Source organism: Desmodus rotundus, chromosome 7 (genome assembly GCF_022682495.2).
Source record: "Desmodus rotundus isolate HL8 chromosome 7, HLdesRot8A.1, whole genome shotgun sequence".
Classification (NCBI taxonomy): Eukaryota; Metazoa; Chordata; class Mammalia; order Chiroptera; family Phyllostomidae; genus Desmodus; species Desmodus rotundus.
Window position 1 is genome coordinate 21,188,612 of NC_071393.1, and position 27,517 is coordinate 21,216,128.

At 55.0% G+C, this 27,517-nt stretch overlaps 4 protein-coding genes across 15 annotated transcripts in view; 1 reads left to right on the forward strand and 3 right to left on the reverse strand.

Moving 5' to 3' along the window:
* The first annotated feature begins 1,341 nt into the window (after positions 1-1,341).
* Positions 1,342-6,597, forward strand: NRGN (neurogranin). The gene is made up of 4 exons (XM_024557511.3): positions 1,342-1,491; positions 4,958-5,184; positions 5,417-5,434; positions 5,832-6,597. The coding sequence occupies exons 1-2, from the start codon at positions 1,477-1,479 to the stop codon at positions 5,177-5,179; spliced, it is 237 nt and encodes a 78-aa protein (XP_024413279.1). The 5' UTR covers positions 1,342-1,476; the 3' UTR covers positions 5,180-5,184; positions 5,417-5,434; positions 5,832-6,597.
* A 267-nt stretch (positions 6,598-6,864) lies between these two features.
* On the reverse strand, positions 6,865-11,730 carry VSIG2 (V-set and immunoglobulin domain containing 2). Of its 3 annotated transcripts, none has more exons than XM_024557145.3 (7): positions 11,595-11,730; positions 11,026-11,189; positions 9,983-10,190; positions 9,064-9,222; positions 7,982-8,101; positions 7,722-7,866; positions 6,865-7,048 (listed from the first exon to the last, which is right to left on the reverse strand). In XM_024557145.3, the coding sequence occupies exons 1-7, from the start codon at positions 11,653-11,655 to the stop codon at positions 6,916-6,918; spliced, it is 990 nt and encodes a 329-aa protein (XP_024412913.2). In that variant the 5' UTR covers positions 11,656-11,730; the 3' UTR covers positions 6,865-6,915. The 3 variants fall into 3 exon arrangements, with proteins under 3 accessions (XP_024412913.2, XP_045048745.2, XP_045048744.2); XM_045192810.2 differs by having other exon boundaries at positions 7,982-8,152; XM_045192809.2 differs by having other exon boundaries at positions 7,982-8,155.
* A 1,402-nt stretch (positions 11,731-13,132) lies between these two features.
* ESAM (endothelial cell adhesion molecule) lies at positions 13,133-20,838 on the reverse strand. Its single transcript, XM_024557451.3, has 7 exons — positions 20,610-20,838; positions 17,101-17,294; positions 15,889-16,090; positions 15,530-15,685; positions 13,976-14,098; positions 13,583-13,709; positions 13,133-13,373 (listed from the first exon to the last, which is right to left on the reverse strand). The coding sequence occupies exons 1-7, from the start codon at positions 20,677-20,679 to the stop codon at positions 13,133-13,135; spliced, it is 1,113 nt and encodes a 370-aa protein (XP_024413219.1). The 5' UTR covers positions 20,680-20,838.
* A 3,889-nt stretch (positions 20,839-24,727) lies between these two features.
* MSANTD2 (Myb/SANT DNA binding domain containing 2) overlaps positions 24,728-27,517 on the reverse strand; it is a 29,172-nt gene continuing 26,382 nt past the window's right edge. For 8 of the 10 annotated variants that reach the window (XM_053928297.1, XM_053928296.1, XM_053928299.1 and 5 more), the window contains one exon: positions 24,728-26,026. In XM_053928297.1, coding sequence (XP_053784272.1) covers positions 25,174-26,026 — 853 coding nt within the window. In that variant the 3' untranslated portion in view covers positions 24,728-25,173. The remainder of the gene's footprint in view (positions 26,027-27,517) is intronic. The other 2 variants (XM_053928301.1, XM_053928303.1) reach the window with 2 other exon arrangements.

The following is a 27,517-nucleotide window of genomic DNA, read 5'->3' on the forward strand; positions in this document are numbered from 1 at the left end:
GGTAGGGAGGAAGCATGGAACGCCTTGCTGTGGCTGGCCAGTGCCTGGGGGTTCACTGCAGCACAGAATCCCCTGCCCCAGCCAGAGCCCCAGGGCGCGTTCCCCTCCTTGCTCTGCTTCAGGCACAGAGCCTGAGTAGGGACCATCCTTCCTTCCTTCCCTCTTACGGGGCCTCAGTGGAGAAAGACTTTCTAGTTTTCTGAGACACAGCCCACCCCACCCACATACCAGGCCACACTGCCAGCTCTAGAACCCTGACAGGTTGGGGGAGGCTGGTGACCACAAAAGTGATGGCTGCTCCTTCTAGATGCTTCTGCCATATCTCCCCTTCCCAACCTCCCAAGAAGCCCACATCCTTCCCCGGTCGTGGACCCAAAGAGCCATGACTTTGGGTATTTCCCTGCACTGGGGCTTAGGTATTTGTCTTCCCAGGGGCAGGAGGGAGAGTGGCCAGTGTTCCCCTTACTCTGAAGCAGTGGATCCAGAGCTGAGGGGAGCTCTGGTATGGAAAGTGGGAGGAAAGGGTGTTTTTCCCAAGTCAGTATCCACATGTGAACACTTACAAAAGGACTGTTGAGCGCATCAGACTTTGTTGGAGAAGGGCGTGCAGGTAGATGGAAGGATAGATAATAGATATGTCACGCAGACATCTCGGTGAGGGCAATTGCCCGTGTGGGCTCACGCATGAGCTGCATGTACCTGCACACTATGTCCAAGGTCTGTGCAGCTATGTTATTTGCAGGTTGTGTCTGTAGTGGCTGCGTGCTGAAGTGCACGTTTAGTGGGCCTGGGAGAATCATATACGGACACGTGGGCTTGTGAGCATTTGTGTTTTCTGCGCCCACCACCCGATTGTGTACCAACAGCATTCTTTATTCTGAGAGGAGTGTTGATGAGAGTTTTTAATCGGGTGTCTTTGGGGCTTTTCTTTGAGGACCAAAGGTGGAGGGAAGCCAGAGGGAGCCCTATTTGGGACTCTGGTTGGGTTGTGGAAGCGAGGGGGTGGGATGGGGTGGGGGGGGTGGTGAAGGGCGAGCGGTTTTCTATGTGAGTGGGTGGGTATTGTGCCCAGATGTGAGTGTGTTTGTGCCCGGGATGTCAGGGGCCTCCATCTGCCTGGCAGTCTGCCGCCTCAGCAACAAGGGGTTGGGTTTGGGGAGGATGCGTGTGTGGGAGGGGTGGATGGAAATGTGTGGGAGGAGGGGCTCGGGTGGGAGCAGGAGCTGGAGGGGGCGTGGTCACCCCTCAGTTTCCCCGCCCACCCTGCCCGAAGCGGCTCCTGATTGGCTTCTAGACTGCAGGGCTCAGGTTACATTCGCAAGCGGAGCGGAGCGCGGGAGAGCGACCAGAGAGCACTGCTGAGGGTTCGGAGCAGGTCGGCACGCACTGCTCGGCCCCCCACTTTCCACCCCACACCACACGGACCCACCCCCGCCCTGCACCAGCTCCGCCCAGCAGAGGACCCCCAACACCAGTATGGACTGCTGCACCGTAAGTTAGAGGGCCTGGGGGACTGGCACCTTGCTTGGTCTGGGGCAAGGGCTCTTCAGAACCCCTTGGAGGGTGAGGGAGAGAGGGAAGTGGGTGCAAAGACCTAGGAGCAATAGGTGTGCCTGCTGAGACATGGTAGTGGGTGTTGGGTGGTGGGTGTTGGGTAGTGGCAGGCACCCGGCCTGACTTGGAAGCCCTGGGAAAATGCTCCCTATTCGCGGGGGCGTCTGGGCGCCCCTCCTCGAGACGGTCTGGGCTGGACTGGGAACTAGGCAGGGCTGTACAACAGGGAAGCTGCAGGTTAGACGAAAGGAGCAACTTCCCCCTAGAGAGACGCTGGAAACCATCGCCCAGTGATCCTGCGACTCCCTTCCGACTCCTTTCACCTGGCTTGCAGCCCCCGCCCCATTCCCCATCCCACTGCCGCGGCCAGCCGCCATCGGTCAGCGCGGACCCTGGAGCCCTGTTTGGCGCAGTGTAGGATAGTCCGTTTATATTGGTTAGCTTAGTAGTGATGATGGACAGCACAGAGCCTAGTTGGTGTGGCTCGGGGAAGGGGTTGGCCCGGCCCCCAACGCCTTCTAGCCCCAGAGGGGACTGGGTGACCGCAAGAGAGCCCTGCTGGCGAGGGAAGGAAGTGTCTGCAATTTATCAGCGCCCACGGAGACCTGGATGCGCAAGTGCCTAACATCAAACTAGGTTGCTGTTAAGAAGACTGGTATGAAAGCGTCTGGCTCGCTAGACGAGTACAGTGTTCCTACCTGCATACAATTCATTTTTTACAATGTTGTGATGATTGATTTTTAGCCCCTACACCTGGAGACGGACTGCTGCAAAGACCCTGCATTCTCAGACATCCGGTCAACCCAGCTAGTGATACGGAGCTTATGACTTTGCTGGCTCCCCACCCTTGAGAAAGAAAACAAAAAAGTGAGGTTTGGGAGGGAAGGATAGCTCGGATTATAGGACAGGAGACTTCCGTATTACTGGGTACCAATAGGCAGAAAGAACTTAGGACCAAGTCGCTGTGGCTGCTTTTATGATTTGAGCTCAGATTAGTATCAATACCAGTTGTCAGCTTGTGAGTGCTACCATGGGCCTAACTCTTTGTATTTAATCATCGCAGTAGCCCTGTGAGGCAGATATTATTCTCACCATTTTACAGATGTGCAAACTGAGGTGCAGAGAGATTAAAGGACTTGTTTCAGGAGGCACATCTTCTAAGTGTGGAGGCAGGATTTAAACATAGCCTTCTTGTCTGATTGAAATACTTTACCTTCCCTTTCAATATTTACTATTTTTCCTCATTATAAAGGTAATAGGCTAATAATAGAAAATGTAAAAACTAAAGATAAGCATAAAAAAGAAACATGTCAATCATCCACAGTCCCACTCCCTTGAAAACGTATCTCATTCCAGTCTTTTCCTCTGCTTGTTATTCTCCAGGAAGCAATTTTTGGTTGTGGAAGGAGGAAGGGGCTCTTAAGTGGAGCTTCTTGGGTTCCCCTGAGGAAGAGCTCCTTAGCCCTGGCAGTATTTTATAAAGTAGAGAAAATACATGGATGGAAGGTTCTGCATACTCGAGGGGGAGGGTAGGCAACATTGTTGAGGTGATAAGAATTATGGGAAACGGAAAGCAGGCAAGCAGGTGGCATGGTGAGTGGAAAGAGGTGAGAGAGCAAAGAATCCAAGAGGCCAGGGAAGGAATATAATTTGTCTCAGATGGTCCCTGTGGGAGTAATTAGGGTAGAATTTTGGGTCCCTACCTGGAGGCCCTGGTCTGCCCTGGCCACGCTCTTGAGTGCCCAGAAAGCCAGACTGAGTGGTTGGTGGGCACATTTGCAGTGAGTGTCCCCTAAAAGCAAAGGAGAAGCTGCCCACCAAACAGTACTGAAGAAGCAAATACACAACCATCCCAGTTGTTCTAGCTGGGATGGGCGGTGACAGCGGGTCTGTCTTAGAGTTGCTGGGGGAAGAAATCCCTTCCTCAGCTGGACCTCATAGCTGCCAGCTGAGGAGAGGTGGGCTGGGACTGGTTTCTTTGGTCATTGTCCTCTTCTGAGGAGAAGCTTCACAGTTCCCTGAGAATATCCCAAGAAAGGCTCGGGCTCTGAGAGTCAAAGAACTGAAAAAGCATTACTTTGGTTTCTAGGTGAGGAATAAGATACCGGGGAGAGAACACCAGACCAGGGAAAGATAAAAAGTGTGGCAGGCCCTCCCCGACCCCGCTGGCCTCTCCATAACTCCTTTTAACTCAGTTATAGGCACACACTGAAGAACTCTGAAATCTAGGAAATGAAGACAGCATTTAATGGTGATGTATCCTTCGGAAACATGATGAGGGCAAGCATTTGTAAACCTGTGCTTAGACCTCTGGGGGCTTCAATCTGTGCTCCTGGGGCAGAAGCTGGTCGGGGCGCCGATACCCATCCCATTTCTGTGAACTGGATGGGGAATGAAGAGAGCTGAATGACCTGGAGCATCTCACGCCCAGGGAGCAAAACACAGTGAAAGCAGTGGAAGTCCTCAGGCCCCCAAAATGAGGGCAAAGTCCTAGTAGCCAGAGGGTCAGACCAAAAGAGAAACGCCCTTCTGACTGCATTGTAGCCATCCATATCCCAGCCCATATTAACGCTGTGAGCACGCGTGGGCCCACGGGTGAGGCCCTCTGGGTACCAGGGCCTTGCCTCCAAAATCAGGGCCGCCAGTCAGTTCCCTGACCCTTTCTACTCCCAGCTGGGGCAGGCTGTGGGAGACACGGGAACTTGGGGCATGAGGGAGGGTCTGATTAGTTTTAGGTTGAACCATATAAAATTGGGTTTTTTTTAATGACCACGTTTGGCCTACAGAAACAAGTATGTCCCATCAACTCATTATTTGAAAGAGTATGTGCCATCTATTGAACAACTAGATTGGGCCAGAAACTTGATGCGCATTATGTTGTTTATTCTTCCCCACAACCCACAGAGGTAGATATGATTATCCTGATGTCAGAAGGGGCCCTTTGGAGCTGGAGGCACCTGGGAGGATGGGGGAGAGGCAGCCACCTCCAGCAGTGCCTGCAGTAGTTCACTTTGCTCTTCCAGCTCCCGCCCTCCAGGCAGCTCTACAGTGCCCCCCCCCCCATTGATGGCCATGGGCCCTTGGCTCACTCAGGGCTACCTGGCTGTCTTGGATCCCATTCCACTGTGCCCTTCTCTTTCCTGAGTGGGGATCACAACTGTGTCCCCCTGAACTGGAACCTTCCTTTTGCCCTGCCAGCTGCCCAGGAGGGACACACACACACACACACACACACACCCCACCAACCCACCAGCCCACCAGCCGGCTTTAGCTCTTCTCCCTGCTTTCTCTGCACTTCCCATCCTGCCCTCGTCAACCCCCCAGGCTCTACTCCTATCCAACCCTCTCTGAGTCTCTCCAGTCAGCCCAGTCACCGCACAAGTACCCCCTGCCCCGCCCCCAGGAGAGCGCCTGCTCCAAGCCGGATGAGGACATTCTAGACATCCCGCTGGATGATCCCGGTGCCAACGCTGCCGCTGCCAAAATCCAGGCGAGTTTCAGGGGCCACATGGCACGGAAGAAGATCAAGAGCAGAGAGAGCAGCCGGAAGGGCCCAGGCCACGGAGGGCCTGGCGGAGCTGGGGGCGCCCGAGGAGGCTCGGGCAGCGGCCCCAGCGGAGACTAAGCCAGGTGAGCGGGTCCTTTTCCAGCCCTGGGACCCGCCTAGAGTGCCCGCTCCTCGTGCAAAGGAGCAAGGAAGGTAGAAGGTGGGTTGAGGGAGGAGAAGGGGGTTGGGAAGGGAAGGGTGGGGGACTGGAAACCCGAGACAGGAGGTGGGGGGAGAGCTTAGGGCACAGAGGATCCGAGAGCTCACCTCCTTCTCTCTCCACCCTCCCTGCTGTCCCTTTCCCCTGGACCGAAGAACTGAGCATTTTCGAAGGTAAGATATGACCTCGAGGTGGCGGGTTGGGTACCCTGAGTGGGAGGGAGCAAAGGACCCAGTCCGCACCCTTTCCGGGGAAAATGCACCCTGCTACTGCAAGGTGTCTGATACAGCAAGACGCCCGAGGCTGCCACAGGGGGGACACACCTGGACCAGCACAGATGCAGTCACCCCAGTTGGCCACATGAGCATGACCGGGGGCTATAGCGCCCTGTGTCACACACACGCACACCTACCGACCACGGCTCGGTTCAGCTCAGTGGTTCGGGGTGGGCGGTGGGGTCCAGGGTGCCTGAGGCTGCCTGGCGCTCCTGCCTTAGTGTCCGCGTCTAGGAAGGGGGTAGGGGAGGGAAGTACCAGAGAGGGCAGGTGCTTAGACCTTCTCTGTCCGCAGTTCCCGAAGAGAGATGGATGCCGTGTCCCCTTCGCAGTGACGAGACTTCCCTGCAGTGTTTGTGACCCTCTCCTTCCCACCAACCAGCCCGCTTCAGGAGCCTCCCTCCGTCCCCAGAGACCCTGCCCCAGGCAGGCTCCATCCAGAAGTCGCTAAATCCGTGCCCGTTCATTTGGTTCTCCCTTCTTCCCCACCCCAGCCCCGAATCGTCTTTCTTTGCTTCTCGCCCCCGTCTCCCCGCAGCAGCATGCAGCTTTGCCTCCGCAGCCTCCATGCGCTCCCCTAGGTGCACCGCAGAGGGCGCCCTACCCTCTGCGTTGTCCCAGGACGCCAACTTTAAAAAAGTCCTTTCGTTCAGTGCGCAGCTAATGGGGACGCCTTTTGTCTCTGTGCCATTCTCGCTGTCGCCCAGCTCCAGCACTTTGGATCTGGGGCGAGGCGGGAGGGGAAGAGAGTTTTTATGGTGTCGGATACCCCTTGCTCTGATGGGAAGGGAAGTCCCTCTTTCACACCCTACCCCAAGCCTGCCTGTAAATCGGTCCTCCCCTCACCCTGCGTACCCCAAGAGCCACCGTTTCACCAGCTCTCTTTTGCTTTCATGGGCGCCCGAGCACCGGGGTGGCTCGGTGGGAGGAATCTGTTGTGGCCCCGCCCCTGCCCTGCTGGCCCCGCCCCCAACGGGCTCCCGGGGCTGCAGCCAGAAGGTTATCTCTGTGTGTGTGCATGTGACGGTGCTGGGTTGGAATGTGAACAATAAACAGGAATGTCCAAGTATTCCAAGGGTGCCAGAGGGTAGGGTGCTTGGGTGCACACGGCCACTGCTCAAAACTTGCACAAGTCTCCTTGGACCAAACCAAAAATTGGAGGTGAGAGGAAGAAAGGGGTGAGGGACCTCGGTCAAAGCCTACCCTTTGAAGCCAACCGAACTTCCCGCCTACAGCAACCATCACATCTGGGACTTGACGCCCATTCCTTGAGTCGGCTGGGGGGGAGGGGTTGCTGTATCAGCAGAAAGAAGAGGGAGATAGCATGGTACTCAGAGGCTTTAATTGTCGGTACCCCCCCCTCAGCGAGGGGAGGTCAGTCAGACAGCCATGGGGAGCTTGGACTTAGTGGTGTTCATAGTGCTGGCCGAGAGGGGCTTCTGCAGGAGCCCACTGCTAGAATCCGCCCTCACAGAAGTTTGTTCAGAAATCCCAGGAGCGATGGCATCCTCTCTGATAGGTATAAACACATTCTTAGTGAAGACTAGAGGACAGCCCTCCCCCCCAAACCAGGGACTGTCACACTTACTTTACCCTACCAGTGGGACCGGTGGGACTGTGGTTGAAGATTCCAGGACCTACCACCCCCAACCCACACACACACCCCACAGCTTCTATTTCTGGAGGGGGAGGAAGTGACCAGAATCTGAATCTGTTAACCAGCTCCTGGTAATTTCTGTCCAGGTAAACAGGAGGACCACACTTGGAGAAATACTGCTCTGGTCCCCATTTTGGACCCCACAGTTGACCTCGGGGCAGGTGACAGGCAGCTTTTATCTCCTCTCCATGCTGCCCCACACAGAATTACCCTCAGCTAAGTGGTCAGGGAAAATCTAATTCCTGGCATCCACATCCTGTTGATATATATGAAAAGATCTTTAAAACTGAAAAATAACAGTTCTTTTAAACATGAGGAGTGTGGTGGCAGCTTATGAGCCAACCCTGCCACCTATACACTTTGCTCACACACTCGGTACACGGGCTACACTGCCATCCCCACCACCAAATCCCAGGGCTGAGTGGTACCCCTTACCCTCAAACACCCCAAAGGTGTCAGCGTTTGAGGGCTGACATCAACCAAGCCCCTTCCTCCCTCTCCGCACTACCCCCCTACCCTTCAGCTCACCGGAGGTCACTACCCCTGTATGTCTCCTTAGGCCTCTTCCTCCTCTCTTTCTGGAATCTTATGAGGCAGAACACAGCAATGGACAGGAACAGCACACCCAGGAGCACCCCGATCACGGCCCCGGCCACTCGGCCTTGGGAAGGGTCTAGGGATACACAGAATCCTCAGAGCTGCAGACTCTCCTGGGCCCCTCCTCAGACAATTCCATGCAGCCTGTGCCATCCAGGCCTGCCAGCCTGGCCAGTGCCCTGCATACCTACCGGTCACAGAGAAGCTCAGTTCACAGGCTGCGCTGCCCATCTGGTTGGTGGCCACACAGCGGTAGGTGCCCGAGGAAGCCCGGGAGAGGTTGCTGAGAATGAGCTGACCAGACACCTCATCTGGAGGGTAGAGAGGAAGGTTCCTGCACTCATTCCGCCCACAGCGAGCGCCTGCTATGACGAAAGCATGGTGCATTTCATCGCTATAACCATCCTGTCCGGAAGGGACTGACCTCGTTTTATTAGTGGGAACACTGGCTCAGAGAAGGAAAGTAATTGTCTGGGGTGACCCAGAGAGGAAGTGCCAAAGCGACTGCGAAACTGTGCTCTTTCCACCGCACACAGCTGCCTTTTGGGGGGAGGGGAGGATGCACATACATGAAGGGTTTGGAGACTGGCCATGGAAATTGGGATGCGGTGCTTACAGGCTGATGGCAGGTTCCTGGTCAGCGGGAAAGACCTTCATCACTAGAAACTATCCTCTGGGATAGTTATAAGCTGACCAAGTGCTTTTCTAAGCTGCTTACCTTCCCTTTAGAAGGCAGAGAACATGCAGCAAGTGACCTGGGGGCTCTCTGGATTGCTAAAGGCTTGGCTGGGGCTGGGGCTGGGGCTGGGGCTGGGAGGAGAGATGGGGGCTGGGGCCAGCATGAGCAGGCTGTGAAGCCAAGGCTTTCATCCAGGTGTATGGTTCCTCCAGAGAAATGGCTAAGTGATCCAAGACAGTCCATGCTACTCTGCCTCAGTTTCCCTTCTAGGAAGTTTGGAAATGATTCATGACCCTAAGCAATCTAAAAGAACCCCCCCACACCCCGAAACAGACAAACAGGAATCACAGAATGCCCCTGCCTTCCTCTCTCTCCCAGGATAATGAGAGCGCATTTAGCTTGAGAAATGCTTCCAGGATCATGCAGTCACGGACCATGCTGGGAGACAGGCAGGAGGGACCGATACAGGAACCAAGAAAGATGCAGGGAGATGGTATAGCGTTTGTCTCCCACCTGCAGGCATGGGTGTGTGGGGTTGAGAAACCTGATTGGCCCAGGTCCTGAGACCCCCTTCCCTGATGTCCTGGCTCTTACCTTGTACCATGCTGCCAGGAGAAGGTGTAGGAGAAGATCCGAGGCGGACCCAGTTGTACACTGGCCTGGGGGCTCCTTCGGAAGAGCTGCACCTCAGTGTAGCAGAGCCCCCCACAGATCTCTGACCAGTCTGACTGCACGAGGGGCTGCTGGGCGGCACTGCAAAAGGCCACAGAAGAACCTCCCTGATCTTGCAACCCTGCCCCCATTAAGTGCTAGATTTCCCGCGTCAATACCCCTACCAAACAGTGGTCCACTTTGGTCCACCTTCCACCGCATCTCCAGGAAATGGTGTGCACCATTGGAAATTCGGACTGCTAGAACAAGCTTCTCACATTGAGCCCAAATCCGTGTTAATACAATATCCACCTATTGGCCCCAATTCCTGCCCTCTAGGTCCACAGGAGAAGTGAAAACTTCGTCCCCCACAGGACAGCCGGTCGGATTTCTGAATACAGCTGCCATCCAACACCTCCCAAGTCTTTTCTTTCCACCTAAACATCCCCAGCCTCTTTAATAGTTTCTTCTTCTGTTTGCTCCTCCCCAAGCAGGCTCTGGTTTGGGCTGAGATGGAAGCTCTGAACACAAAATTGGTGCTTAGTGTGGCAGGGGCCCTTGTTCCTAGAATAATTGTCCCCCTTCTCTGCCACTGGCCTGGGGAGGGACGGAATCTGAGGTACAGGTGGGAAGTCTCCCCAGAGATGGAGCTGTGGGGGGCATGACTCAGGCCCTGTCTGTGGGGCCTTTGTTACTGGGGCCTGCGGGAGGGGGAGGGGTGCTCTGTGGAGGGTGGAGCAGGCCTATGACTGACTGGCTGGGTTAGAAGGCTTTAGGGAGGATGTACTTTCCCTTGGGGTCCCCAGTGCAGCTGTGTGCTTGGGCTGGAATTCAGGGTGCGTGGGCCCCCAGCCTGCCTTACCCAGCACGGTGAGGTTGATCAACCCAATCCCATTGGTGTAGAAATCTGGCGGGTTTTTAACCTGGCAGAAGTAGGTTCCAGTATCTGAGGGGCGCACATCAGTCAGTTTCAGGGTGGCCACTCCTCCTGTGGGGGGGTTCTGAAGCAGGCTGGCCCGCGTTGCCTTAGAGCCGGTTTGATACAGGTGTCCATTGGTGAAGTACAGGATCTAGGGAGACGCAGAAGACTCACACACGCTCCCTCCCTGCCTGGCATCAGCTCTATAGTCCTTTCTCACCAGGCCCCTCCCTTACAGCAGCCCGGGGATCTGATACTCTGCAACCAGAACCATGAAGGTCCACCTCCCCCAATGCCAGCCCTTCCCACGGGCTAAGTGAACTATATATCCATTGCTTTCAGCTATGCACGGCTCTCAGTTTGGGGGTCATACAGATATTTCTGGAAGGGGCTGCATTTTATTATGCTTTCAATCACAACAGCTGAGCGCCAATTAGCAGTGTTCATTCGCTGAAGCTGGGGCCGCACTAACAGGGAAGTTGTGTATGGGAGCTCTGCCGTGTGTGCGATCCGGGATTACGCAGCTGCGGCCCTCAGAAGGTCTGGAAAGAGTTCACTTTGTTTTGTTTTCAATTCTCATTTGAGGACATGTTCATTGATTTTTAGAGAGAGGGGAAGGGGAGGGGGGAGAGAGAGAGAGATTGAGAGAGAGAGAGAGAGAGAGAGAGAGAGAGAGAGAGAGAGAGAGAGAGAGAGATGTAAGAGAGAAATACCGATGAGCTGCCTCCTGTACACACCCTGACCCAGGATCGAACCTACGACCTAGGTATGTGCCCTGACGGGAATCCAACCGGTGACGTTCTGGGGCTGGGGACCACGCTATAACCGAATGAGCCACACTGGCCAGGGCAAGTCCACTTATTTTTTCCATCCAAGCATGCTGACCTCCCAGCACACCTCCCCTGCCCTCATTCCGAGTGCCCCCCGCCCATTCCTGCCTCTCCGAGTCTACCGGCCACAGGCCAGAGGCCCCCACTCTCGCTCACGGGAAGGGACGCAGAGATGGGCTTCCCAGGCTGCGCAAAGCTCCACTCCAGGGCGAAGCTGTCTGTCACTGACGTGCTGTAGCGGCAGGTCAGCTCGGCAGTCTTGCCCACCGGCGCGCTCAGGGGCTCCGCGGGCACATGCACCTCCACCGCCAGGCCGGAGGCTGGGGGCGCACAGGAAGGGGCGCTCAGACGGCCGGGCAGGGGCCGAGGGGAGTGGGGTCGGGGTCCGGGCTCCAAACCCCCGAGGGTGTGGAGCACGGCCTACCCATCTTCCGCAGAGAGGCTAAGGGCTCCCCACCCCCAACCCTCCATTCTCCAAAACCTGAAGTTCCAGGGGGAAGGAGCACACCTCTGGGCCGAGTTTCGTGAGTAAAAGGACGAGACTGGTCAGGTATGAGGGTGTGTTTGTCGGAGAGAGGAAAAGAATGGTCCTGCGCTGGTCCAGCCCTTCCGGAGAGGCCCAACTCGCCGGCGGGCTCGCACGCCCTTTCCAGGCCCTACCGGCCCAGGACGCCCCCTCCGCGCCCTGGAGCAGCCCCCCACCGCGGCCCCGGCCCCCTCCTCACCGGTCAGGCAGACCAAGCCCAGCAGCGCCCCGCACAGCACAGGGCCCGGGAGCCGGGCCATGGCCGAGTCCTCCCGTCTTTGGTCTGGTGTCCGGGTCCAGGAAGGGAAGGCGGAGCCCTCAGGGCAGCCTCCTGGGCTGGGTAGGGGTTGGGACTGGCTGGCTGTCTCAGAGCAAACGAGGGGAGAGGCCCGTGCCCTCGAGTGAGGAAACGCCTTTCCCTTCTCCAGGCCCAGTTCTGGAACCATTTTAGCCCTAATCCTCCCCGCGATTCCTGCAGCTGTCAGGCCCCGGGGAAAGGACAGGGCAGGGACTGGGCACCTGAAGGGAAGGGGCCCGAACTGCGGCTCTGTAGGACAAAGACAGCCCTGGAGGCAGAGGTCGGGGGTCTGACAACCTGTGAGCTGCCAAGTGACATCACCACGTTGGGTCCTAACACCGAAGACCCTTTCTGACCCCTTCAGAGATTCTGGTTCCTTCCAAACCTCTCCCGTTCTCTCTGAGATCCCATCTCTAGGACTTTGATCACCACTGGCTGCGGTGGGAGTCGCCATGGAAACTACAGCCGCCTCCCGACTCCCATAGTCACTCCTTTTTCCGGGCAGAAAGGCCGAGACTTGGAGGAGGTGTGTTTGTCTGGAAGAGGGGAGCCCGGGTCAGGGTCCCCTTCTCCGCCCTTAGAGGGGAAGCGGAGATCAAGTGCGCACACCCCCGAGCTCTGAGCGCCCAGGCTCTGGCGGAAAGCGCACCAATTTCATTCCGTCGCTACTGGGAGTTGTTCCGTCTTCCAGCCTCCAGCTCTCTGGGCCTCTCCCAGGCCATCTGCCAGCAATGACCCCTTTAAAGGCTCTAAAAGAGCTATCCTGAGCTAGTAGGGTGAGGGTGGGGGGGACGCTGTGTGGAGAAGCCATCCTGGGGACGTGGCCTGGGTAAGGGTCCTCTCTGCATCACCCTCAATTTCTCCTAGGAATTCCAACTTTGAAAAGGTGACTCTCACTTTCCATACAAACACAATGTATCTTTATTGAAATTTGTAAAATAAAAACAAAAACACACGTTTCAAAACACGCATTTCAAGTTAGTTTAACAAGTATCTTCCTTACCCCCTGCCCCAACAAAACCTAACCCAGTCAGCAGGACAGGTTACTCGAGTATGGGGAGCTGGATCGGGAGGAGGGTGTTAGACGGGTGAGGTCCAGATGGAGGGGCAGAGGACTCATTGATTGGCAGCACCTCCGGGGCCCTGGGGGCGGGGCAGCCAATCTCAGCAGCGTTCCTCTGCAGAGTTAGGGAGGCCCCGGGAGGGAGTTTAGGCTCTTCCTAATCCCAGGTGCATTTCCTCTTCTCCTCCGACCTCCCGGAAGTTTGAGTCTTAACTGTGACCCAGTTTTTCCAGAGTAAAGAAAGGTGGGGGCAGAGGACTGGCCATCTAGAAGGTGGCCACCCTCTGAGACTCAGGACTCACGCCAGGGCGATCCCCAGAGGGATTCCTATAGGAAGGGAGAAGCGTGAAGGTTCTGCCAGCACACGGCTCAGCCATCACACTAGAGACCCAGCCTGGTTCTGGGCGGGCACCATCACGGGGACCGCAACCTTGCGGCTCAGGACAAAGGTAGGGACCCTACCAGGGCTGGGCGTGGGGGTCACTGCAGCTGGCCTGCGAGGGCCTTGGGGTGGTCTGAGGGCCGGCGATGAGGTGACAGAGGAAAGGGTCCCATTCTTGGAGATGGTGTCTGAGCCCTTGGGCCAGGGTAGGGTCCGAGGGGCAACGGCGTCCTCCCTAGTCATCAAAGAAGCAGCGCGGTCAGAAGTGCGCAACGAGGGCTTCTGCTCGCCCTGTCCCCACCTCCCTCCCCGACTCCTGTCTCCTCTCCCTTAAAGGCCACCCGCAGGACGATGCCCACCCTCCCTTTAGATGCGAGCTGTCTGCACTCCCAGCTCTGTAAGGGGAGCTGGGACAGTCCCCCTGGGAAGGGACCGGGCACTTACTTGATGTCATTGGCCGGCTCCTCCAGGGCCTTCCCTTGGCGTTGGTACAAGAGGACCAGTGCAGCCAGCAGCCCCAGGCCAACCAGGGCGCCTACCACCGCTCCAGCGACCACCGCGGCCCCGGGCCCTGCACAGACCTCGCTGTCAGAGGGGGCATCCAGCTGCTCCCCACCCATCTCCAGTCCAACCACCCCTCTGCCACCGTCTACACGTTCTCTCTTCTGTTAAGAAGAGGTGACGGCCACGCAGGAAATGGTCACTGATCACACATTTGTACAATCCTTTGACCAGGACGAGTTCCTCATCTCAGTAGACAGGCCACCTCCCCACGCTTGCAACCCCGCCCTGGCCCCTGACCAGTCTTCTCTGTAACCCCACTTACCCCTCACTGACCTGTGATTACGTCCAGGGTCACATTGCACTGGGCACTGCCCACACTGTTGTAGGCCCTGCAGGTGTAGACTCCAGATGCAGATGTGGAAAGGTTTTTGAGTCTTAAAGACCCATGGACAGTATCTGTGGACACAATTTGGCCATCAGGCCAGGGATCCTATTTCCCATTGGACAAAAGAAACCCCCGCCCCTCCTCTGTAACATCCATCCCCTTGGACTCTCTGGGAAGCCCCGCTGTCTGTGCCCTGGCGGAGGGAGAGGCATGGCGGTGGGCCCACTGGGCTCTGCTCCCGGCTGCACACCTGCCGGCTCAATGACCTTCTCCACCTCCACAGCTCGGTGTCCCCAACTGACTCTGAAAGGAGGCTAGAGAAGAAAGATGCCCAGGAAACCCAAAACATGGGTTTCATTTCTGTTTCTAAATGGCAGAGTGCTGTGAGAGAAGGAATATTAAGCTAGGAATGAGGAGGCCTGGGGTCCAAAATAGGCCTTGTGACTTTAAGCAAGTTAGTTGCTATCCCTGGGTCCCAATTTCTTCATTTCTAAAATGGGGTAATATGGCCTTCTGGATAGTGTTGAAAGAATTATATGAAATGAGAATCATAACAGTTCAAGTTCATTGGCTGCTTAAGGCACACCAAAAACTAAGTTCTTTTTTTTAAAAGATTTTATTGATTTATTTCTAGAGAGGGGAAGAGAGGGAGAAAGAGAGAGAGAGAAACATCAGTGTGTGGTTGCCTCTCATGTGGCCCCCACTGGGGACCTGGCCCCGCAACCCAGGCATGCGCCCTGACTGGGAATCGAACCTGCGACCTTTTGATTCACAGCCTGCACTCAATCCACTGAACTACGCCAGCCAGGGCCAAAGACTAAGTTCTTTACATACACTAACTTATAAAAGTTTCAAAACAAACTTATGAGGGAAGCACTACGTAAAAACAAATTTAATTACTATAAATTGGACAAATGAAAAGTAGAAGTAAGGCACAAAATGAAAATCCTACCACCTAGATTCAATAATTGCTAACATTTTGCTTTACTTCCTTTCCTTTCTTTTTTTTTTTTTCCTGAGACGTTTAAAAATAAATACTTCAGCATAAAACTCCCAAAATTAGGGACACTGCCCCCTATAGCCACCTTTGCCATACCTGATAATTAATACTTTTCTAAAAATGTTCCATCAGTTACATCTCATTAAAATTGAAAAAAAGTTCCAAGTGCCCCCAAATGACTTTTATAGCTGGTGTGTTTCCAGATCACAGCTACTGATACACCGTTTCAAAAATGAGGACGTCACACAGCTAGTGAGCAGCAGAGCTGGCGAGTGAGTGCAGGCAGGTGCCTAGCTCTACAGCCTCTTCGGTACCGGAGCGACCAGCACGTGAAGGCTCCCACCACAGGCTTGTACCTGGTGGGCCCTCCTTCTCCCCCACCCCCCCTCCTGCTCCCCAGTGCTTTTCAGCGCTGCCTTCCCTTTTCACCCCAGGCCCTCTGGCACCTCTCCTCTTTCCCCTGCCCCAGCCACAGTCTCACTTGTCCCCACAAGTCCCTTACCTAAAGCTGGTGCGTAGAACACCTGGGAAGATGGGGGTGGCCGCACCCACTGGTACAGGGCAGCAGGCTTACTCCTTGGGGACTGGCAGCTCAGGGTCACGTTGGTGCCCGCACGGGGCACACCCAGGAGATGGCAGGATGGGGGAGCTGGAGGAACTGGGGGAGACGAGATGGGTTAAAAACTCATGCCCAAGAGACCAACAGACCCCCCCCAACACATACACCAACTTCTCCACACACACCCTATTGTTACCCCATTGCCCCTCCTCCAACCTTGCCACTCAGCCCTTTGGGAGAGGGCCCCGCCTGAGCTCTCCCAGAGCTGGGGGGCCATTGGGAAGTGTGTGCTCCCCACTCACCCCACACGTCCAGCTCTAGAGTCTTGCTGCTGTGGCTTCTGTTGTTGCCCTGACGGTCTTGCACAGTCACGGAGCAGAAGTAGGACCCGGAGTCTTTCTCCTGGAGGCCCCGCAGTCGCAGGGACACGTTCCGGGAGGGCATGGAGTACACCAGGGACACTCCATCTTCACTGGAGGTGGCCCCACTGATGTGCGACAGCACCTGGTATGGGCGTGACACTTCCCATTATTATTACGTGCCTGCCCTGTGCCACAGGCTCCGCCTCCCCCGCCCCCAGACTGCGGACCTCAGACGCCTCTCCCCTGCGCCCCTCTCCTCTAACCTGTGGGAGCTCCCCACCCACCCCGTCTCCCTAGCCACCCCCTCACCCCCAGTCCTCTCCACCATAACGGTTCTCGATCCCCTATGTACTCTCTCCCCATCTCCCACATGAGGTGTTCGGAGAGGTGGCCACATGGGTGAGAGATGAGGTAAATAGGAGTTATATATGAAAGGAAATTAGATTGCAGGGGTGTATCCGAGATCTAAAGAGATCTTCCATCTTCTATATCTTGAAGACGCCCCCTGCCACACCAAACATACGCAAGCTCAGGCCTTATGAACCTGGGATCTAACCCCCGCAATCTTAGTTTCTTTCGTACACACCCCCTTATTCATCAAAAGACCTCACGAAGATACTTTCTGGGGCTTTGGAGGGAGCCATGCAAGTAAGGGGCTCTGAAAATTGTGTCTGTGGCTCTGGGTACATCCACCTGTGACTGTCAGTGGGACGTCAGGAAAGGGGTCAGATGGGGGATTGTGGGAGACTGCCCCTTGCCTCTCAAGGTGGGTACAAGAGGCAGGGGCCTGTGACTGATGGGGAATATGAAGCAGGTTGACACCCAACTTTAAAACGTTGTGTGATGCTCACCCTGAGTCTCTCCACCTCCACCCACAGTCCTCGCTTCCCCACCACCCTAGCAAGGTAAATGCTTCCTCTCTTTCCCACGTTTTGTGTGCTAGATTTCTAGGGAAAGTTGGGGAAAAGAGAATTCTTCTGGGATGACTCCAAGATCCAAACAAAATTAAACTAGTGAGGGGGACCTTGCTTTTCCCGAAGTTTTTCTTGTCCTCGTTGTTTCCCTGCCCCATTACACCTCCCCACTCCCCCACTTGAACCTGTTCCCTGGGCCCCCGCCCCCCGTTGAAGCTGAGCTGCTTTCCTCCCTCACCTGTTTCTTATCCTTCCCTTTCTGTTCCAAGAACCACATCAAGGTGAGCACCTCCCATGGCTTGGCCTTGGCCGAAGACCTCTCCCCCTTAAAGGTGTACCATGCCGGGAGCACCACGTCCTCTCCCTCCACTGCTTCCAGACCGGAGAGGCCCGCAGGCACATGCAGCTCAACCTGGGCGCAGGCATCGGGTGCTGAGGAGGAGAGCGAGGGGAGGGGGCGTGAGCGCACACCCGCTCACCAGCGGCAGAGTAGCAGCGAGGATCTTGAAGTCCCGCCAACGTGAAGGACAAGAAGGATGGCCTCAGGGTCCCACTCTTGAAGGCTTGAACACCACCGGGAGACGACCTAGTGCCTTCTTTCCATGTCGTCAGCACTTACTTACTCTCTGACACCCCAGCCTTTGGGGTTGCAGTGGGGAGGGGGACACATTTATGTGCCATTTACTTGTATCTGGAAGCGCAGATTTCAGAGCCCCAAAAGAGGGGGCAGACTTCTGGCAACAAGGGACAGTTTAAATACTTTGGATCTACATTCTGGGTAGCCCACTTGCTCCTCCAGTTTCCCCGGGGCGCGGGGCGGGGGGGGGGGGGGGGCAGGAGCCAGGGTGCGGGGAGCCACGAGGCTGGTCAGAATCGATGCATTCTCGACCAGAGGGGTGGAGGGGTTGGGAGGCCGCCGGTTACCCAAGGCTTCTGCTCAATTCCCTGGAGCAGAGACTGGAGCGGCCCAGTGATGGCCACACTCCCCACACCCCCACCCCTTAGCCCTGACAGGTGCTCTCCCTGGGAAAGAGGACAGTTGGAACCCAGAAGGTTCCCATGGGGCCTCTGGGGGTCCAGGTGATTTGGGCGGTCACAGGGAATCACGAAGGAAGGTCCTCAACAATCGCGTGGGAGGTTGTGGCTGTGTGTGTCAGGCGCCCAGGTGGACTGGGGTGCTGGTTTCAAGGGGGGCTATGGAATCAATGTTGCACCTGAGGGTCCAGGAACACTCACTTTTTGCCCTTTGGAGAGGCAATGGGGCAGCCGAATCCGAAGCCACTGGGGGGGCTTCCCTGGGGTCTTATCCCGCTGGGGCAGAAGATGCCAGCCACCCTAGGCACTGGTACTCTGCACTGCCACCTCTGCCTGGTGACCAGGTGGCCAATGCAGGGACAGAGGCCAGTCCGGGCCTTCTGCCCTCTGGGAGTCCCGTTGAAGGCCTCAGGCCAGGATGCGCCACCCCCACAGCTTCCCGCCCAGCGTCTTTACAGAGCCTCACACCTATTCCTTAGCCTGCGAAGCAGCACGCCCCCCCCCACTCCCGTTTCCTGGCCTGTCCCTGAGGGCCAGGCAGGAAACTTGTGCCCAGAGATAAGCTAAGAAGACAATGATGGGGGAGCTGGGGGGCCCCAGGCCGGAGGCTCTAGAGGCAGAAAAAACCACTGCCTCAAGGAACCTGGTGTCCCCAGGACGACCCCCACCCCCACCCCCACCTTCTGCAGTGCTGGGAGGCCAGGGAGTTCCTACAGAAAACCCACAGTACGTGCCTCAGCGGCTGCCCCCAGGCCCCCCTGAGTCATTTCATTTCGAAAGTGGAACAGGGGCGTTCAGATGGTTAGTAATGGACAGACTTTTGGACAAATGCTCCCGGTCTCACCCCCACCCACCCCCATCAGAAATCAGGAGCTGAAGAGGCCTGAGGCTTTTGCCTTGTCCTGGGTGTCCGCCGGAGCGGAAGTCCCCCCTCTCGCTCCCTTTTCCATCCCAGGGTCCACAGTGCCATCCAAAGAACGGGGGGTGGTTGGGTTTGGGCGAAGGAGATGTGAGCAGCCCAAGAAAGGGACCCTCCGGCCCACTCTCCGGAGCCAGGGCCAAAGGAGAATGAAAATGGGCCTGCTCCCCAGGGCGACTATTTTTAGTCTCCCTCTTTCTCTGAGAAACTCCCCCCTCGGGCTTCTCACGCCCCAGGGGCAGCAGAGCTGGGCCGTGAAGGAGCGCAGTGCAAGGGCCTTGCAGAGGCCCAAGTGGGCAGAGCCAGTGCCAGCTCCGGAGTCCCGGTCCCCAGGGCCACTTAACTCCCGCATGGCTAGGGGAGCTCACTAATCCCCCTGCCACCAGGTAGGGACATGGAGCCCTGGCTGTCACTATGAAAAATGAAGCTCAGAGTTTAATAAGGGCTGGTGGGGAGGGCTGCAGGAGAGGGACGGGAGATACCCAGGCAGCTGACTTGCATTTTTCACCTTTCCTTTGGAGATCCCCAGCAGGAAGGGGGATGGGGAGTTGGAGGCAGGATGCAGAAGGGAAGGAGACACAGAGGTGGAAGCTGGAGGTGCTGAGAAGTTGGGGTGCCCCGGCACAGGCCCCCCAAGCCTAAAGGGGCAGGAAGCTGTCCAGGTTTTGGTGACTGGTGAGCTGCCCTTGAGCCCCACTTTGTCTGGGGTCCCTAATCCTTCCTGCCCCAACATCCTTACGGTGGGGACCAGGTGACAGGGGACACTGGTGAGAGTTAGATGGGCCCCACCTTAGTCCCCATCAGTGCTGAATTTCAGTCTACATCGTTCCTGGCCTTACTTGTCCTGCCGACCTCCAACTGAGAGACATGAATTCAAGCTGCCCTCGCCTAACCCACCCTTCGCCCCCCACCCCCAACCCAGGGATCCCTGGAGAGGAATGGCCAGCAAGTCTGGGAGGGAGCCGGGGTACAGGCTCAGTCCCTGCTGGGTCGTTTTCTCCCGTTTGGCCACCTTGAGCTCCTGGACACTCCTGGAAGCTTTCAACATGCCTCGAGCACTCGATCCCCGGAGGTGGTCTCCCTCTCTCTCTGAGGCCCTGCTGTCTGTTTCCTAGGTCCCTTTGGCTCGGGGAACCAAGGAGGGTAGTGGACCTCTGGGGGGGGGGCAGAATTCTGCTCCCCTAGGCATTCAAAGCCCTCCCCCACTTCCTGTATCCCAAATGACCTCACGGTCGTGCTTTTGGGGCACCTCCCTTGATTCCCAGGACAGGAAGCAGGAGGAGCGGGCCAGAGTTCGGGTCTGGGCTGGGGCACTGAAGCGAATGAAGTGCGGGTGTCAAACTGGGGACCAGGGAATTCCAGGGGTGGGGGGCTCCTGTGTGTCAGCCTGTGTGGGGGGTGGGGGCAGGAGAGAGCTGGAGCTAAGTCCTTAAGCTCTTTAGCCAGTGTCTCATCCAGAAGCTCAGCTCATCTGGCTCTGCTGGGTGGTGGTAGAGAGTGCGGGTGAGGAATGGTTCCGAACTCACCCCAGAGACCTACCCTGGCAATGCCCTTACCCTCTCCCCCACCACACACCCCGAAGGGAAGTGGGAGCTGTCCCCAAACAGTGGGGAGAGTCAGCACCAGCAGTGATGCCCTGGGTGGGGAGGGGAGGGCGTGTGGAGGGAGGGTAAGAGTCAGAGGTGGCATCCCATCCCACCCAGTTTCTCGTCAGACCCCAAACCAGCTCCCTCAGGGTCGGGGTTCCCCCATCTCCCACCTTAAGTCCCCTCCTGGTTCTGGGTTTAACTCACCGAAGGTACTCAGCCCCAGGAACAAAACCTGCAGCAGACTGGTCGCAGAGGACCCACGTAGGGACACCATGACTTTCCCTGGCCCCGATGGTTGGGGGCGCTGGGTCTGGTGCACCCTGACCGACAGGTACCGAGACCGCGCGACAGCCGGAGCTGGAGCAGACTCCGGAGCCGGGCCACTGACACTGAGGGCAGCCAGAGTATCTGTGTGTGTGTGTGTGTGTGTGCCTCTGAGAGCTGGTGGCGGGGTGGGGACCGACAGGGACGGGGGCGGGGCATTCGAAGGGGCGGAGAGGTCGCTGTCCTCCTGGGCGGGGCGCACGGTGACCCTCCTAGTGCTCCGGGATGTCCTGGCTACGACCTGGTCAGCACACAGGATGGGGTCGGGTAAGCCGGGTGCACTTCCAACAGCCTGGGGCAGGGAAAGAGGAGGGTCCGGACAGTCAGAGTACAGCCGCAACCTCTCCCTCCGTGGGGTGGGTAGGAGGATGGACTGGAGGTTTGGGGGTTCCCCGGCGCCCAGGGGCCACCCACCCCTCCACACCGTAGACGGCTGGCTCTGGCCCAACTCACCGGCTCCGAGCCTACCTGGGCGGCCTTCCTGAAGGAAGAAGAGGGGGGCGGAGTTTTGCCATCGGGGCTCCGCGGTGTGGGAAGACCAACCAACAGGCAGGCTAAGCGCCAGAAGGCCGGTTCAACAGCCCGAATGAGCGGGGGGGGGGGGGGGGGGGGCTGTGGGGTGGTAAGCGCGGGAAGACAGGGGGTGCTGGGCCGCAGGAGCCGCGCGGAGGAGCGGGTCAGGGAATGGGTTACGGCCTCCACGGCCCTAACCAGGCCCTAACCCTGGAGGAACTACAGCACCAGGGGTGGCGGGTGGGAAGCCGGAGCAGCGCGCCCCCTGTCGCTCCCGCACCCGGGGGCTGCTCCGCAGGAGGCCTGGCTGCGTGCGTGCGTGTGGACGCAGGGACCGTCTTCACCTGTGGACGGCGAGGGGAGGGCTCACAGCATGTCCTTGGGGGCTCCCTAAACCCTGGCCTGAGGGTCACCGGGTCTTGCACCTGGTCTCCACGAGCTGGGGACTGATTGGTGGGAGGACACCCTGGAGCTGAGTGGGAAACTGAGGCAATAGGGGCCAGGTTCCCAGCTACCCACCTCTGCCCCCAGGCGTTATGCTGCCCAGGGAGGAGGCTGTGGAGAGGCTGGACCGAGCCCCTGTGCGGCTTTGTTCCCGCCTTCTTCTCGGCCTCCCACCCCTGCTCAGATCTGCTCTGATTCTGTAATTCCCTGGGCTAGATCTCGTTCCCGGAGAATTTAATTTGCCCGCGTCTCCCCTGCCCCCCTGCGCCCCCTGGTGGCCGCAGCCCCTCAAGGACGTGCGTGCGCGCGTGCACACCTGTTCTGTCTCTGTCCCCCAGCCAAAACACTTCCTCCAGGCTCAGCTCAGCCTCCGCGCAAAGGCCACCAAGAACGCAAACCATAACCACAAATTCCTGGCGCTGCCTGCTGTGGGTGACAGTTGACTGGGAGGAAAAGCCGCCAGATCTCCTGGATTCTATTCACTCCCACCAGTCCTGCTCTATAACACTGAGTGTGTACCTCGTGCCTGCACTGCACGCAGACCCTTCCGGCGGCTGCTTCCCAGTGTGACTTGCCTGGCTGCTCTTTAAATACCTGCCAGGGCCAACTCTGGGATCGAATACTTGGCAGCTCAGAGGCAGCAAAGGCAACAGAAACAGGTTAACTGCCAGTCTCATACCCTTATGCAGTGACCTGCAAACTGGAAATTGTCAAATATTTGTGTGTGTGCGTGGGGGGGTGGAGTTGTTGGTTTGATTTTTCTATTCTATCACCCTCAAACTTTTCTTGACTTTAGTCAATATTGCAGACTTCTTGTCAATAGCCCTCCTTTCTGTCCAGACCAGGGTTAAGTCACCCCAAATCAGTAACTCCAGAAATGTGGTACAAAGTTGCTTGGTTGTATATCCCAGAGATCCCAAAGCACCTGATTGCACAGGCTGTGCTCATCTCTGCTGAGAGCTAGGTAGTCTCAACACTCATTCTATGTAGCTCCTTCAGAATTCGGGTCCCCAAAAATGTGCAACATTGGAAGTAAAGCTGCGACCTGAGATTTGTAGGCAGTGAATGTTTCCACGGGACAAAGCGCAGTCTCCTCAGGCCCCGTTCACTGCCCTCACCCCAATCAAAGAATTTCCACACTACCTCCTCTTCCAACCCTTTCCCCTTCTGGCAGTCAAGTGGTAGAAGTTAGCAGAGCGGCTCCATTACTTTAAGTTTTGGCTGAGATACATTTTAGGGTGAACATTGCTCCCTTGTGTAAGGTGAGAACACCGGCACAGATGACCGACGCGTGAGTGACCCGGGGACCGCCTGCATAACCATGGCGTGTGCCGGAGCTCAGTTCACAGTGCCATATGTGAAGTGACTCGCTGGTCACTGGCGTTTCTTCCAGTCACACCTCATATCTCCAAAGTATTTTCTAACGCTCATTCTTATGTTCGGCTGGAGTGCCTCCATCCCCCTTGAGTCCGTTCTAAGGCTTCATGAAGGTCTAAATAGTCCACTTTTTGGTTTTGGCCATGTTCATGTAGTTATCTAATGCCCTGATGTCCTCTCTTCTAGAATGTTCTGGCCAGAGACTGGATATTCAGTCCCAAAACTACTTTCTTTCCAAGTTTCCATTTCCCAATGCTCACCCATCCCTCTTTTCCCCTATCCCTCACCCATCCGAAGCCTGATGGTGAAATCGTGGACTGGACTGGCCTTGCCATATTCCCCAGCTGCTCAGAGTGGCCTGGCAGTCTGCATTCTCAGCAAAGCGAGGTAGATCTAAACCATCTCAAGCCATGTTCACAAAATGCTCTGCTCAAGCTAAGTACTTAACAGCCATGGAGAGTGGGATCAGAAAAAGATGCACAGAGCATAACGTTAGTTTTGGGGCTGGTAAGTGGCAAAGTGTTGGGGAAGCCTGTAGTACTGGTACTAGTGCTTTTTCCTGCCGCACTCAGCACTGAGTACCGTGAGATCGCTGCTATAAGACGGTCATTGGAGCCTCGGCCTGTAGGACGGTGACTTCAAGTCTCGGACAGGAGCAAACTCACGAGAATTTCCGAAGGCCTGTTACCTGCAGACTGTGCCCAGGGAGAAAGAGGTGCTATACTCAGAACATTCCAGAATATTTATACCCTCTCTGAACTAGCACCCGTTTTTAGGAGTTCACATCAGAACCCAGCTAATTATATAAACCCACACTCAAATGATCTTTTTAAAAAATCCTATTGATTATAAGCTCTCTAGCCCCTAGAAAAATAAGCATCAACTAAATGAGATGTATCAAAATGAGAATAGCACTGGTGGTGGGAAAGAAAATTTTTTATCAATATGCAATGTTATCTTCAATAGTACAGAAAAACAGGGAGAATTATAGCTCTTACCTGGATCTGCAGTCCATTTACAGTAGAGCACCTGAGCCCTGGCTGGTGTGGCTCAGTGGACTGAGTGCCAGTCTTCGAACCAAAAGGTTGCCGGTTCAATTCCCAGTCAGGGCACATGCCTGGGTTGCAGGCCAGGTCCCCGGCAGGGGGTGCGGGAGAGGCAACCACACATTGATGTTTCTCTCCATCTCTCCCTCCCTTCCCTCTCTCTAAAAATAAATAATAAACAAAATCTTTTAAAAATCCATAAAGGATAAATATGGAATGTCCGGTGACCTTTGGAACACTCTGACAAGAACTGACTTTGGTCGGCAGGATGCAGAGAGTGTAAGGAAGCGAAGAACGTCTGCTCCGTTGGTCCTGCGCGTCCTCAGCAGGAAGTCACAGCACCGTGCCCACCGCCCGAGTGGCCACACTCTGCTACAAAAAGCCCAACTAGTACGCCAAGAGGCCAGGAATAACTTTAATTTTTTTAAAAAAAGTTTAAAACGGCAACACAACCGTAAAGTAGGTACATCACAGAAACAAAGGACTTTGCAGGCAACACTGATCGGGAATAGCAAAACACTTGGTTGGTGAAAAAAAAATGAAACTCTAAATTATATACAATAGTAGCTAAAGGTGATATTGAAAAACAGTCTTATTTACTGTGACTCAAGATTTAACTTGCCATTATCTATTGCTTATTTATTCAGGGTTGTAAATAATACTTATATAGAGACATAGAGATGTGTAAAAATGAAACATTGTGAAAAAAATACAATTTTTCAATTTCATATGAAACTGAAAGTATAAGTTTTGTCCAATATGGAATGTATCTACATTTGTTATATTAGGGCTCTAATATCCATTTAAAATTTTTGTTTTTTAAAAAAGAAACAGCTGACCCACCATGCAAGTTCGCTGTAAATCTCGTTTGCTCAACACGAGTGTTTTCAGGTGAGGTCTGTTTTGTTTGCTCAAAGTCCACTGTGGTTCCTTAGAAGGTGTGCTGGCCCAGTGGTGGGACGCGTTTCCGTGGAGAGTCTGGCGGCAGCATCCGGGTGGGACAGTCGGGCAATGGGAAGTGAGAAGAAGGAGGTAAGAGCCCAAACCCTTACGAAGGATGACAATCAGTTGTTAAATTTTAAGGGATATCCGATGGCTTTTTCCAGGCACTCAACTAAAGAGCCAGCGGAAAGAAAATCCCTCTCTACTTCCACAAACTTGATGTAGATAGATTTGGGGGAGACGCCGGGATCCACAATGCAGTTCTGAGACAAAAACCCATTAATACCAACCCAATCTTTGCTGAAGGTTTTGGTATTGGCTTGGAAATGTAAAAATAAGCACTGCTGCAGAGTCCTGACCTCAGCGATCCCGAGGTAGCAATAGACGATTCGGGTGGGCTCTATTTCCACCTGTAACGAGGCTTGTGCCGAAAGCGTCTCCAAGTCAACCCTGCCCTCCTTTCCCGGGTCCAGGGAACTCTGCTCCATGTGGGGTGAGGAGGGCCTTTCCATACATTCTTCATAGCCAATGGCATAAAGGCCCGGGCTTTTGGGAATGCCTCCTGGCAACAAATACTGAACGACGTTCCCACCCGTTGGTTTGGAATGGGCAATGGGTATCCAGTCAATTTCCATGTGCAGCTCCAGGCACCTCGCTTCACTAATCGTGATCTCTAAAAATTTGTAGTAAACGTTTTTCCAGTTCATCTTTTGTACTCGGGTCATAATGATCCGCCCCTCGGGCTTCTCAGAGTTGAAGTACTCCCGGAGCCGTTTGCCTAGGGGCACCTGGGAGCTGATCTCGGCATAATGGTAGCGGATATCCTCTTTCCAGCGGGTGTTATAGCCAATCCCAAAAATGGCCAGTTTGTTAGAAAGATGAAGCCTTGAAAAGTCTGTCCAGCTCTGAAACAGTTCCCATTTCAACTGTACTGATTCCAAAATCTGGACAATATTCTGCATGATGTCTCTCTTCCTAGAAAGAGAAATAAATATTAAATTCCTCAGATGTCCAGATCAGCACTGTGCAGCCGAACTGTCCTCAGTGATGGAGATACTCTACACCTGTGCTGTCCAGCACGGTAGCCATTAGCGCTTAAACCGTGGCTAGGGTGAGCGAGGTGGTTTTAGCTACAATTTGAAACTACGGTTAAATAAACACATGTGATCAGGAGCCTCCATTCTGAAATTCAGTACTACTCCCAAATTTAGAAGAACCGTTAGTACAAAACAGAATTAGGATTTGAGAATTCAGAAGAAAAAGGTACATGTGAGGTCTGGCTTTTGAGATAGAAATTCAAGAAAATGAATTGAGATTGTTCTAGAAAATACTTTAGAGAGGGAAAGAAAAAATTTTGATTTCGATTTGGACAGTTAACAAGGTTAAGATGGAAAAAGCAGGAAATTCTTTTGGCACATGCTGGATTCATGCGTGTAATAAATATAAAATGACAAGTTTGTTCTCAAGTGTGGCAAAACTTTGACACTGGAAGATTGAAGTTTGTTAAATATTAATTTAGCAACAAACCATTACCCTCTACATCAATCAGACTTAAGCTACAAAAATACTCAACGACCACTCACATACAAACACAAGCAAGAAAGAGGGTGTGCGTGCTGGTTTACTAAAGCTGCTTGGAAGGAAACGGACCCTGGAAACTTCCTATTCAGTTCTCTGACGGAGGGGAAAGCTTCTGGAAGAAACTGGGGAATCTTCCATGCAGTCACTCTCAGTCTGGCCTCCTTGACTTGCTTTGCGAGATGACAAATTTTGCTCTCAGCTGCTTCCTGGGGCCAAACACTGCCCTGGATTTACCCCCCACCCTTTGGTTTGTCTCGAAGGCTTCCCAAGTGTCAGAGTGCCCATCCAGATGAAACACGGGGGTCCTGGGGGCTTGTCCCTCTTCTCAGAGGACACAAAGGCACTCAGTCACTTTTCTAGTATTTATACTGTGCTGCCTGTGAGGTTAAGAGAGAGGACCGTGCACCCTGGCCAGCGTGGCTCAGTCTGTGGGGCATCGTCCTGCAAACTGAAAGGTTGTGGGTTCAATTCCCAGTCAGGGCACATGCTTGAGTCCCCAGGGCACGTGAAGGAGGCAACTGATAGATGTTTCTCTCTCTCTCTCCCCCTCTTGAGAATCAATACAAGGAAAAAATTTTTTAAAAGATATAGGACATTTCCGCATGGGTCAGTGCTTTAAAAACACACACCTATTTTCCTGACCTCTAGGCGGATGAGGCTAAGGAGTTGGGATGGAAGGCAGAGATCTGCTGAGATTTCGTCTGCTGGCCGATGTATCCCAATGCCTGACATACGGGAGGTACTTGATATGTGCGTTGAATAAGTGAGCAGAATGCTGCTTTCCTTTCCAAATGTACAATGCGGTCACCTGAGAGCTTGGTTTTTGATTCTCAAAACGTGATACTATAAGAAATGTAAGTGCCCCTTGATCCCTCCTCTCTAACG

Coding starts and splice junctions, on each gene's coding strand:
- VSIG2 (XM_045192809.2), bottom strand. CDS start 11,655: ATGGCCCGGCTCCCGGGCCCTGTGCTGTGCGGGGCGCTGCTGGGCTTG. Junction 7,867..7,981: donor ACTGAGCTTCTCTGTGACCG/GTAGGTATGCAG, acceptor GTGTATCCCTAG/ACCCTTCCCAAGGCCGAGTG. Junction 7,049..7,721: donor TACAGGGGTAGTGACCTCCG/GTGAGCTGAAGG, acceptor TATACCTATCAG/AGAGGATGCCATCGCTCCTG.
- ESAM (XM_024557451.3), bottom strand. CDS start 20,679: ATGGTGTCCCTACGTGGGTCCTCTGCGACCAGTCTGCTGCAGGTTTTG. Junction 15,686..15,888: donor TCTAGAGCTGGACGTGTGGG/GTGAGTGGGGAG, acceptor CGTCTCCCCCAG/TTCCTCCAGCTCCCCCATCC. Junction 13,710..13,975: donor GACCCTGGACGTAATCACAG/GTCAGTGAGGGG, acceptor AGGTCTGTGCAG/GGCCCGGGGCCGCGGTGGTC.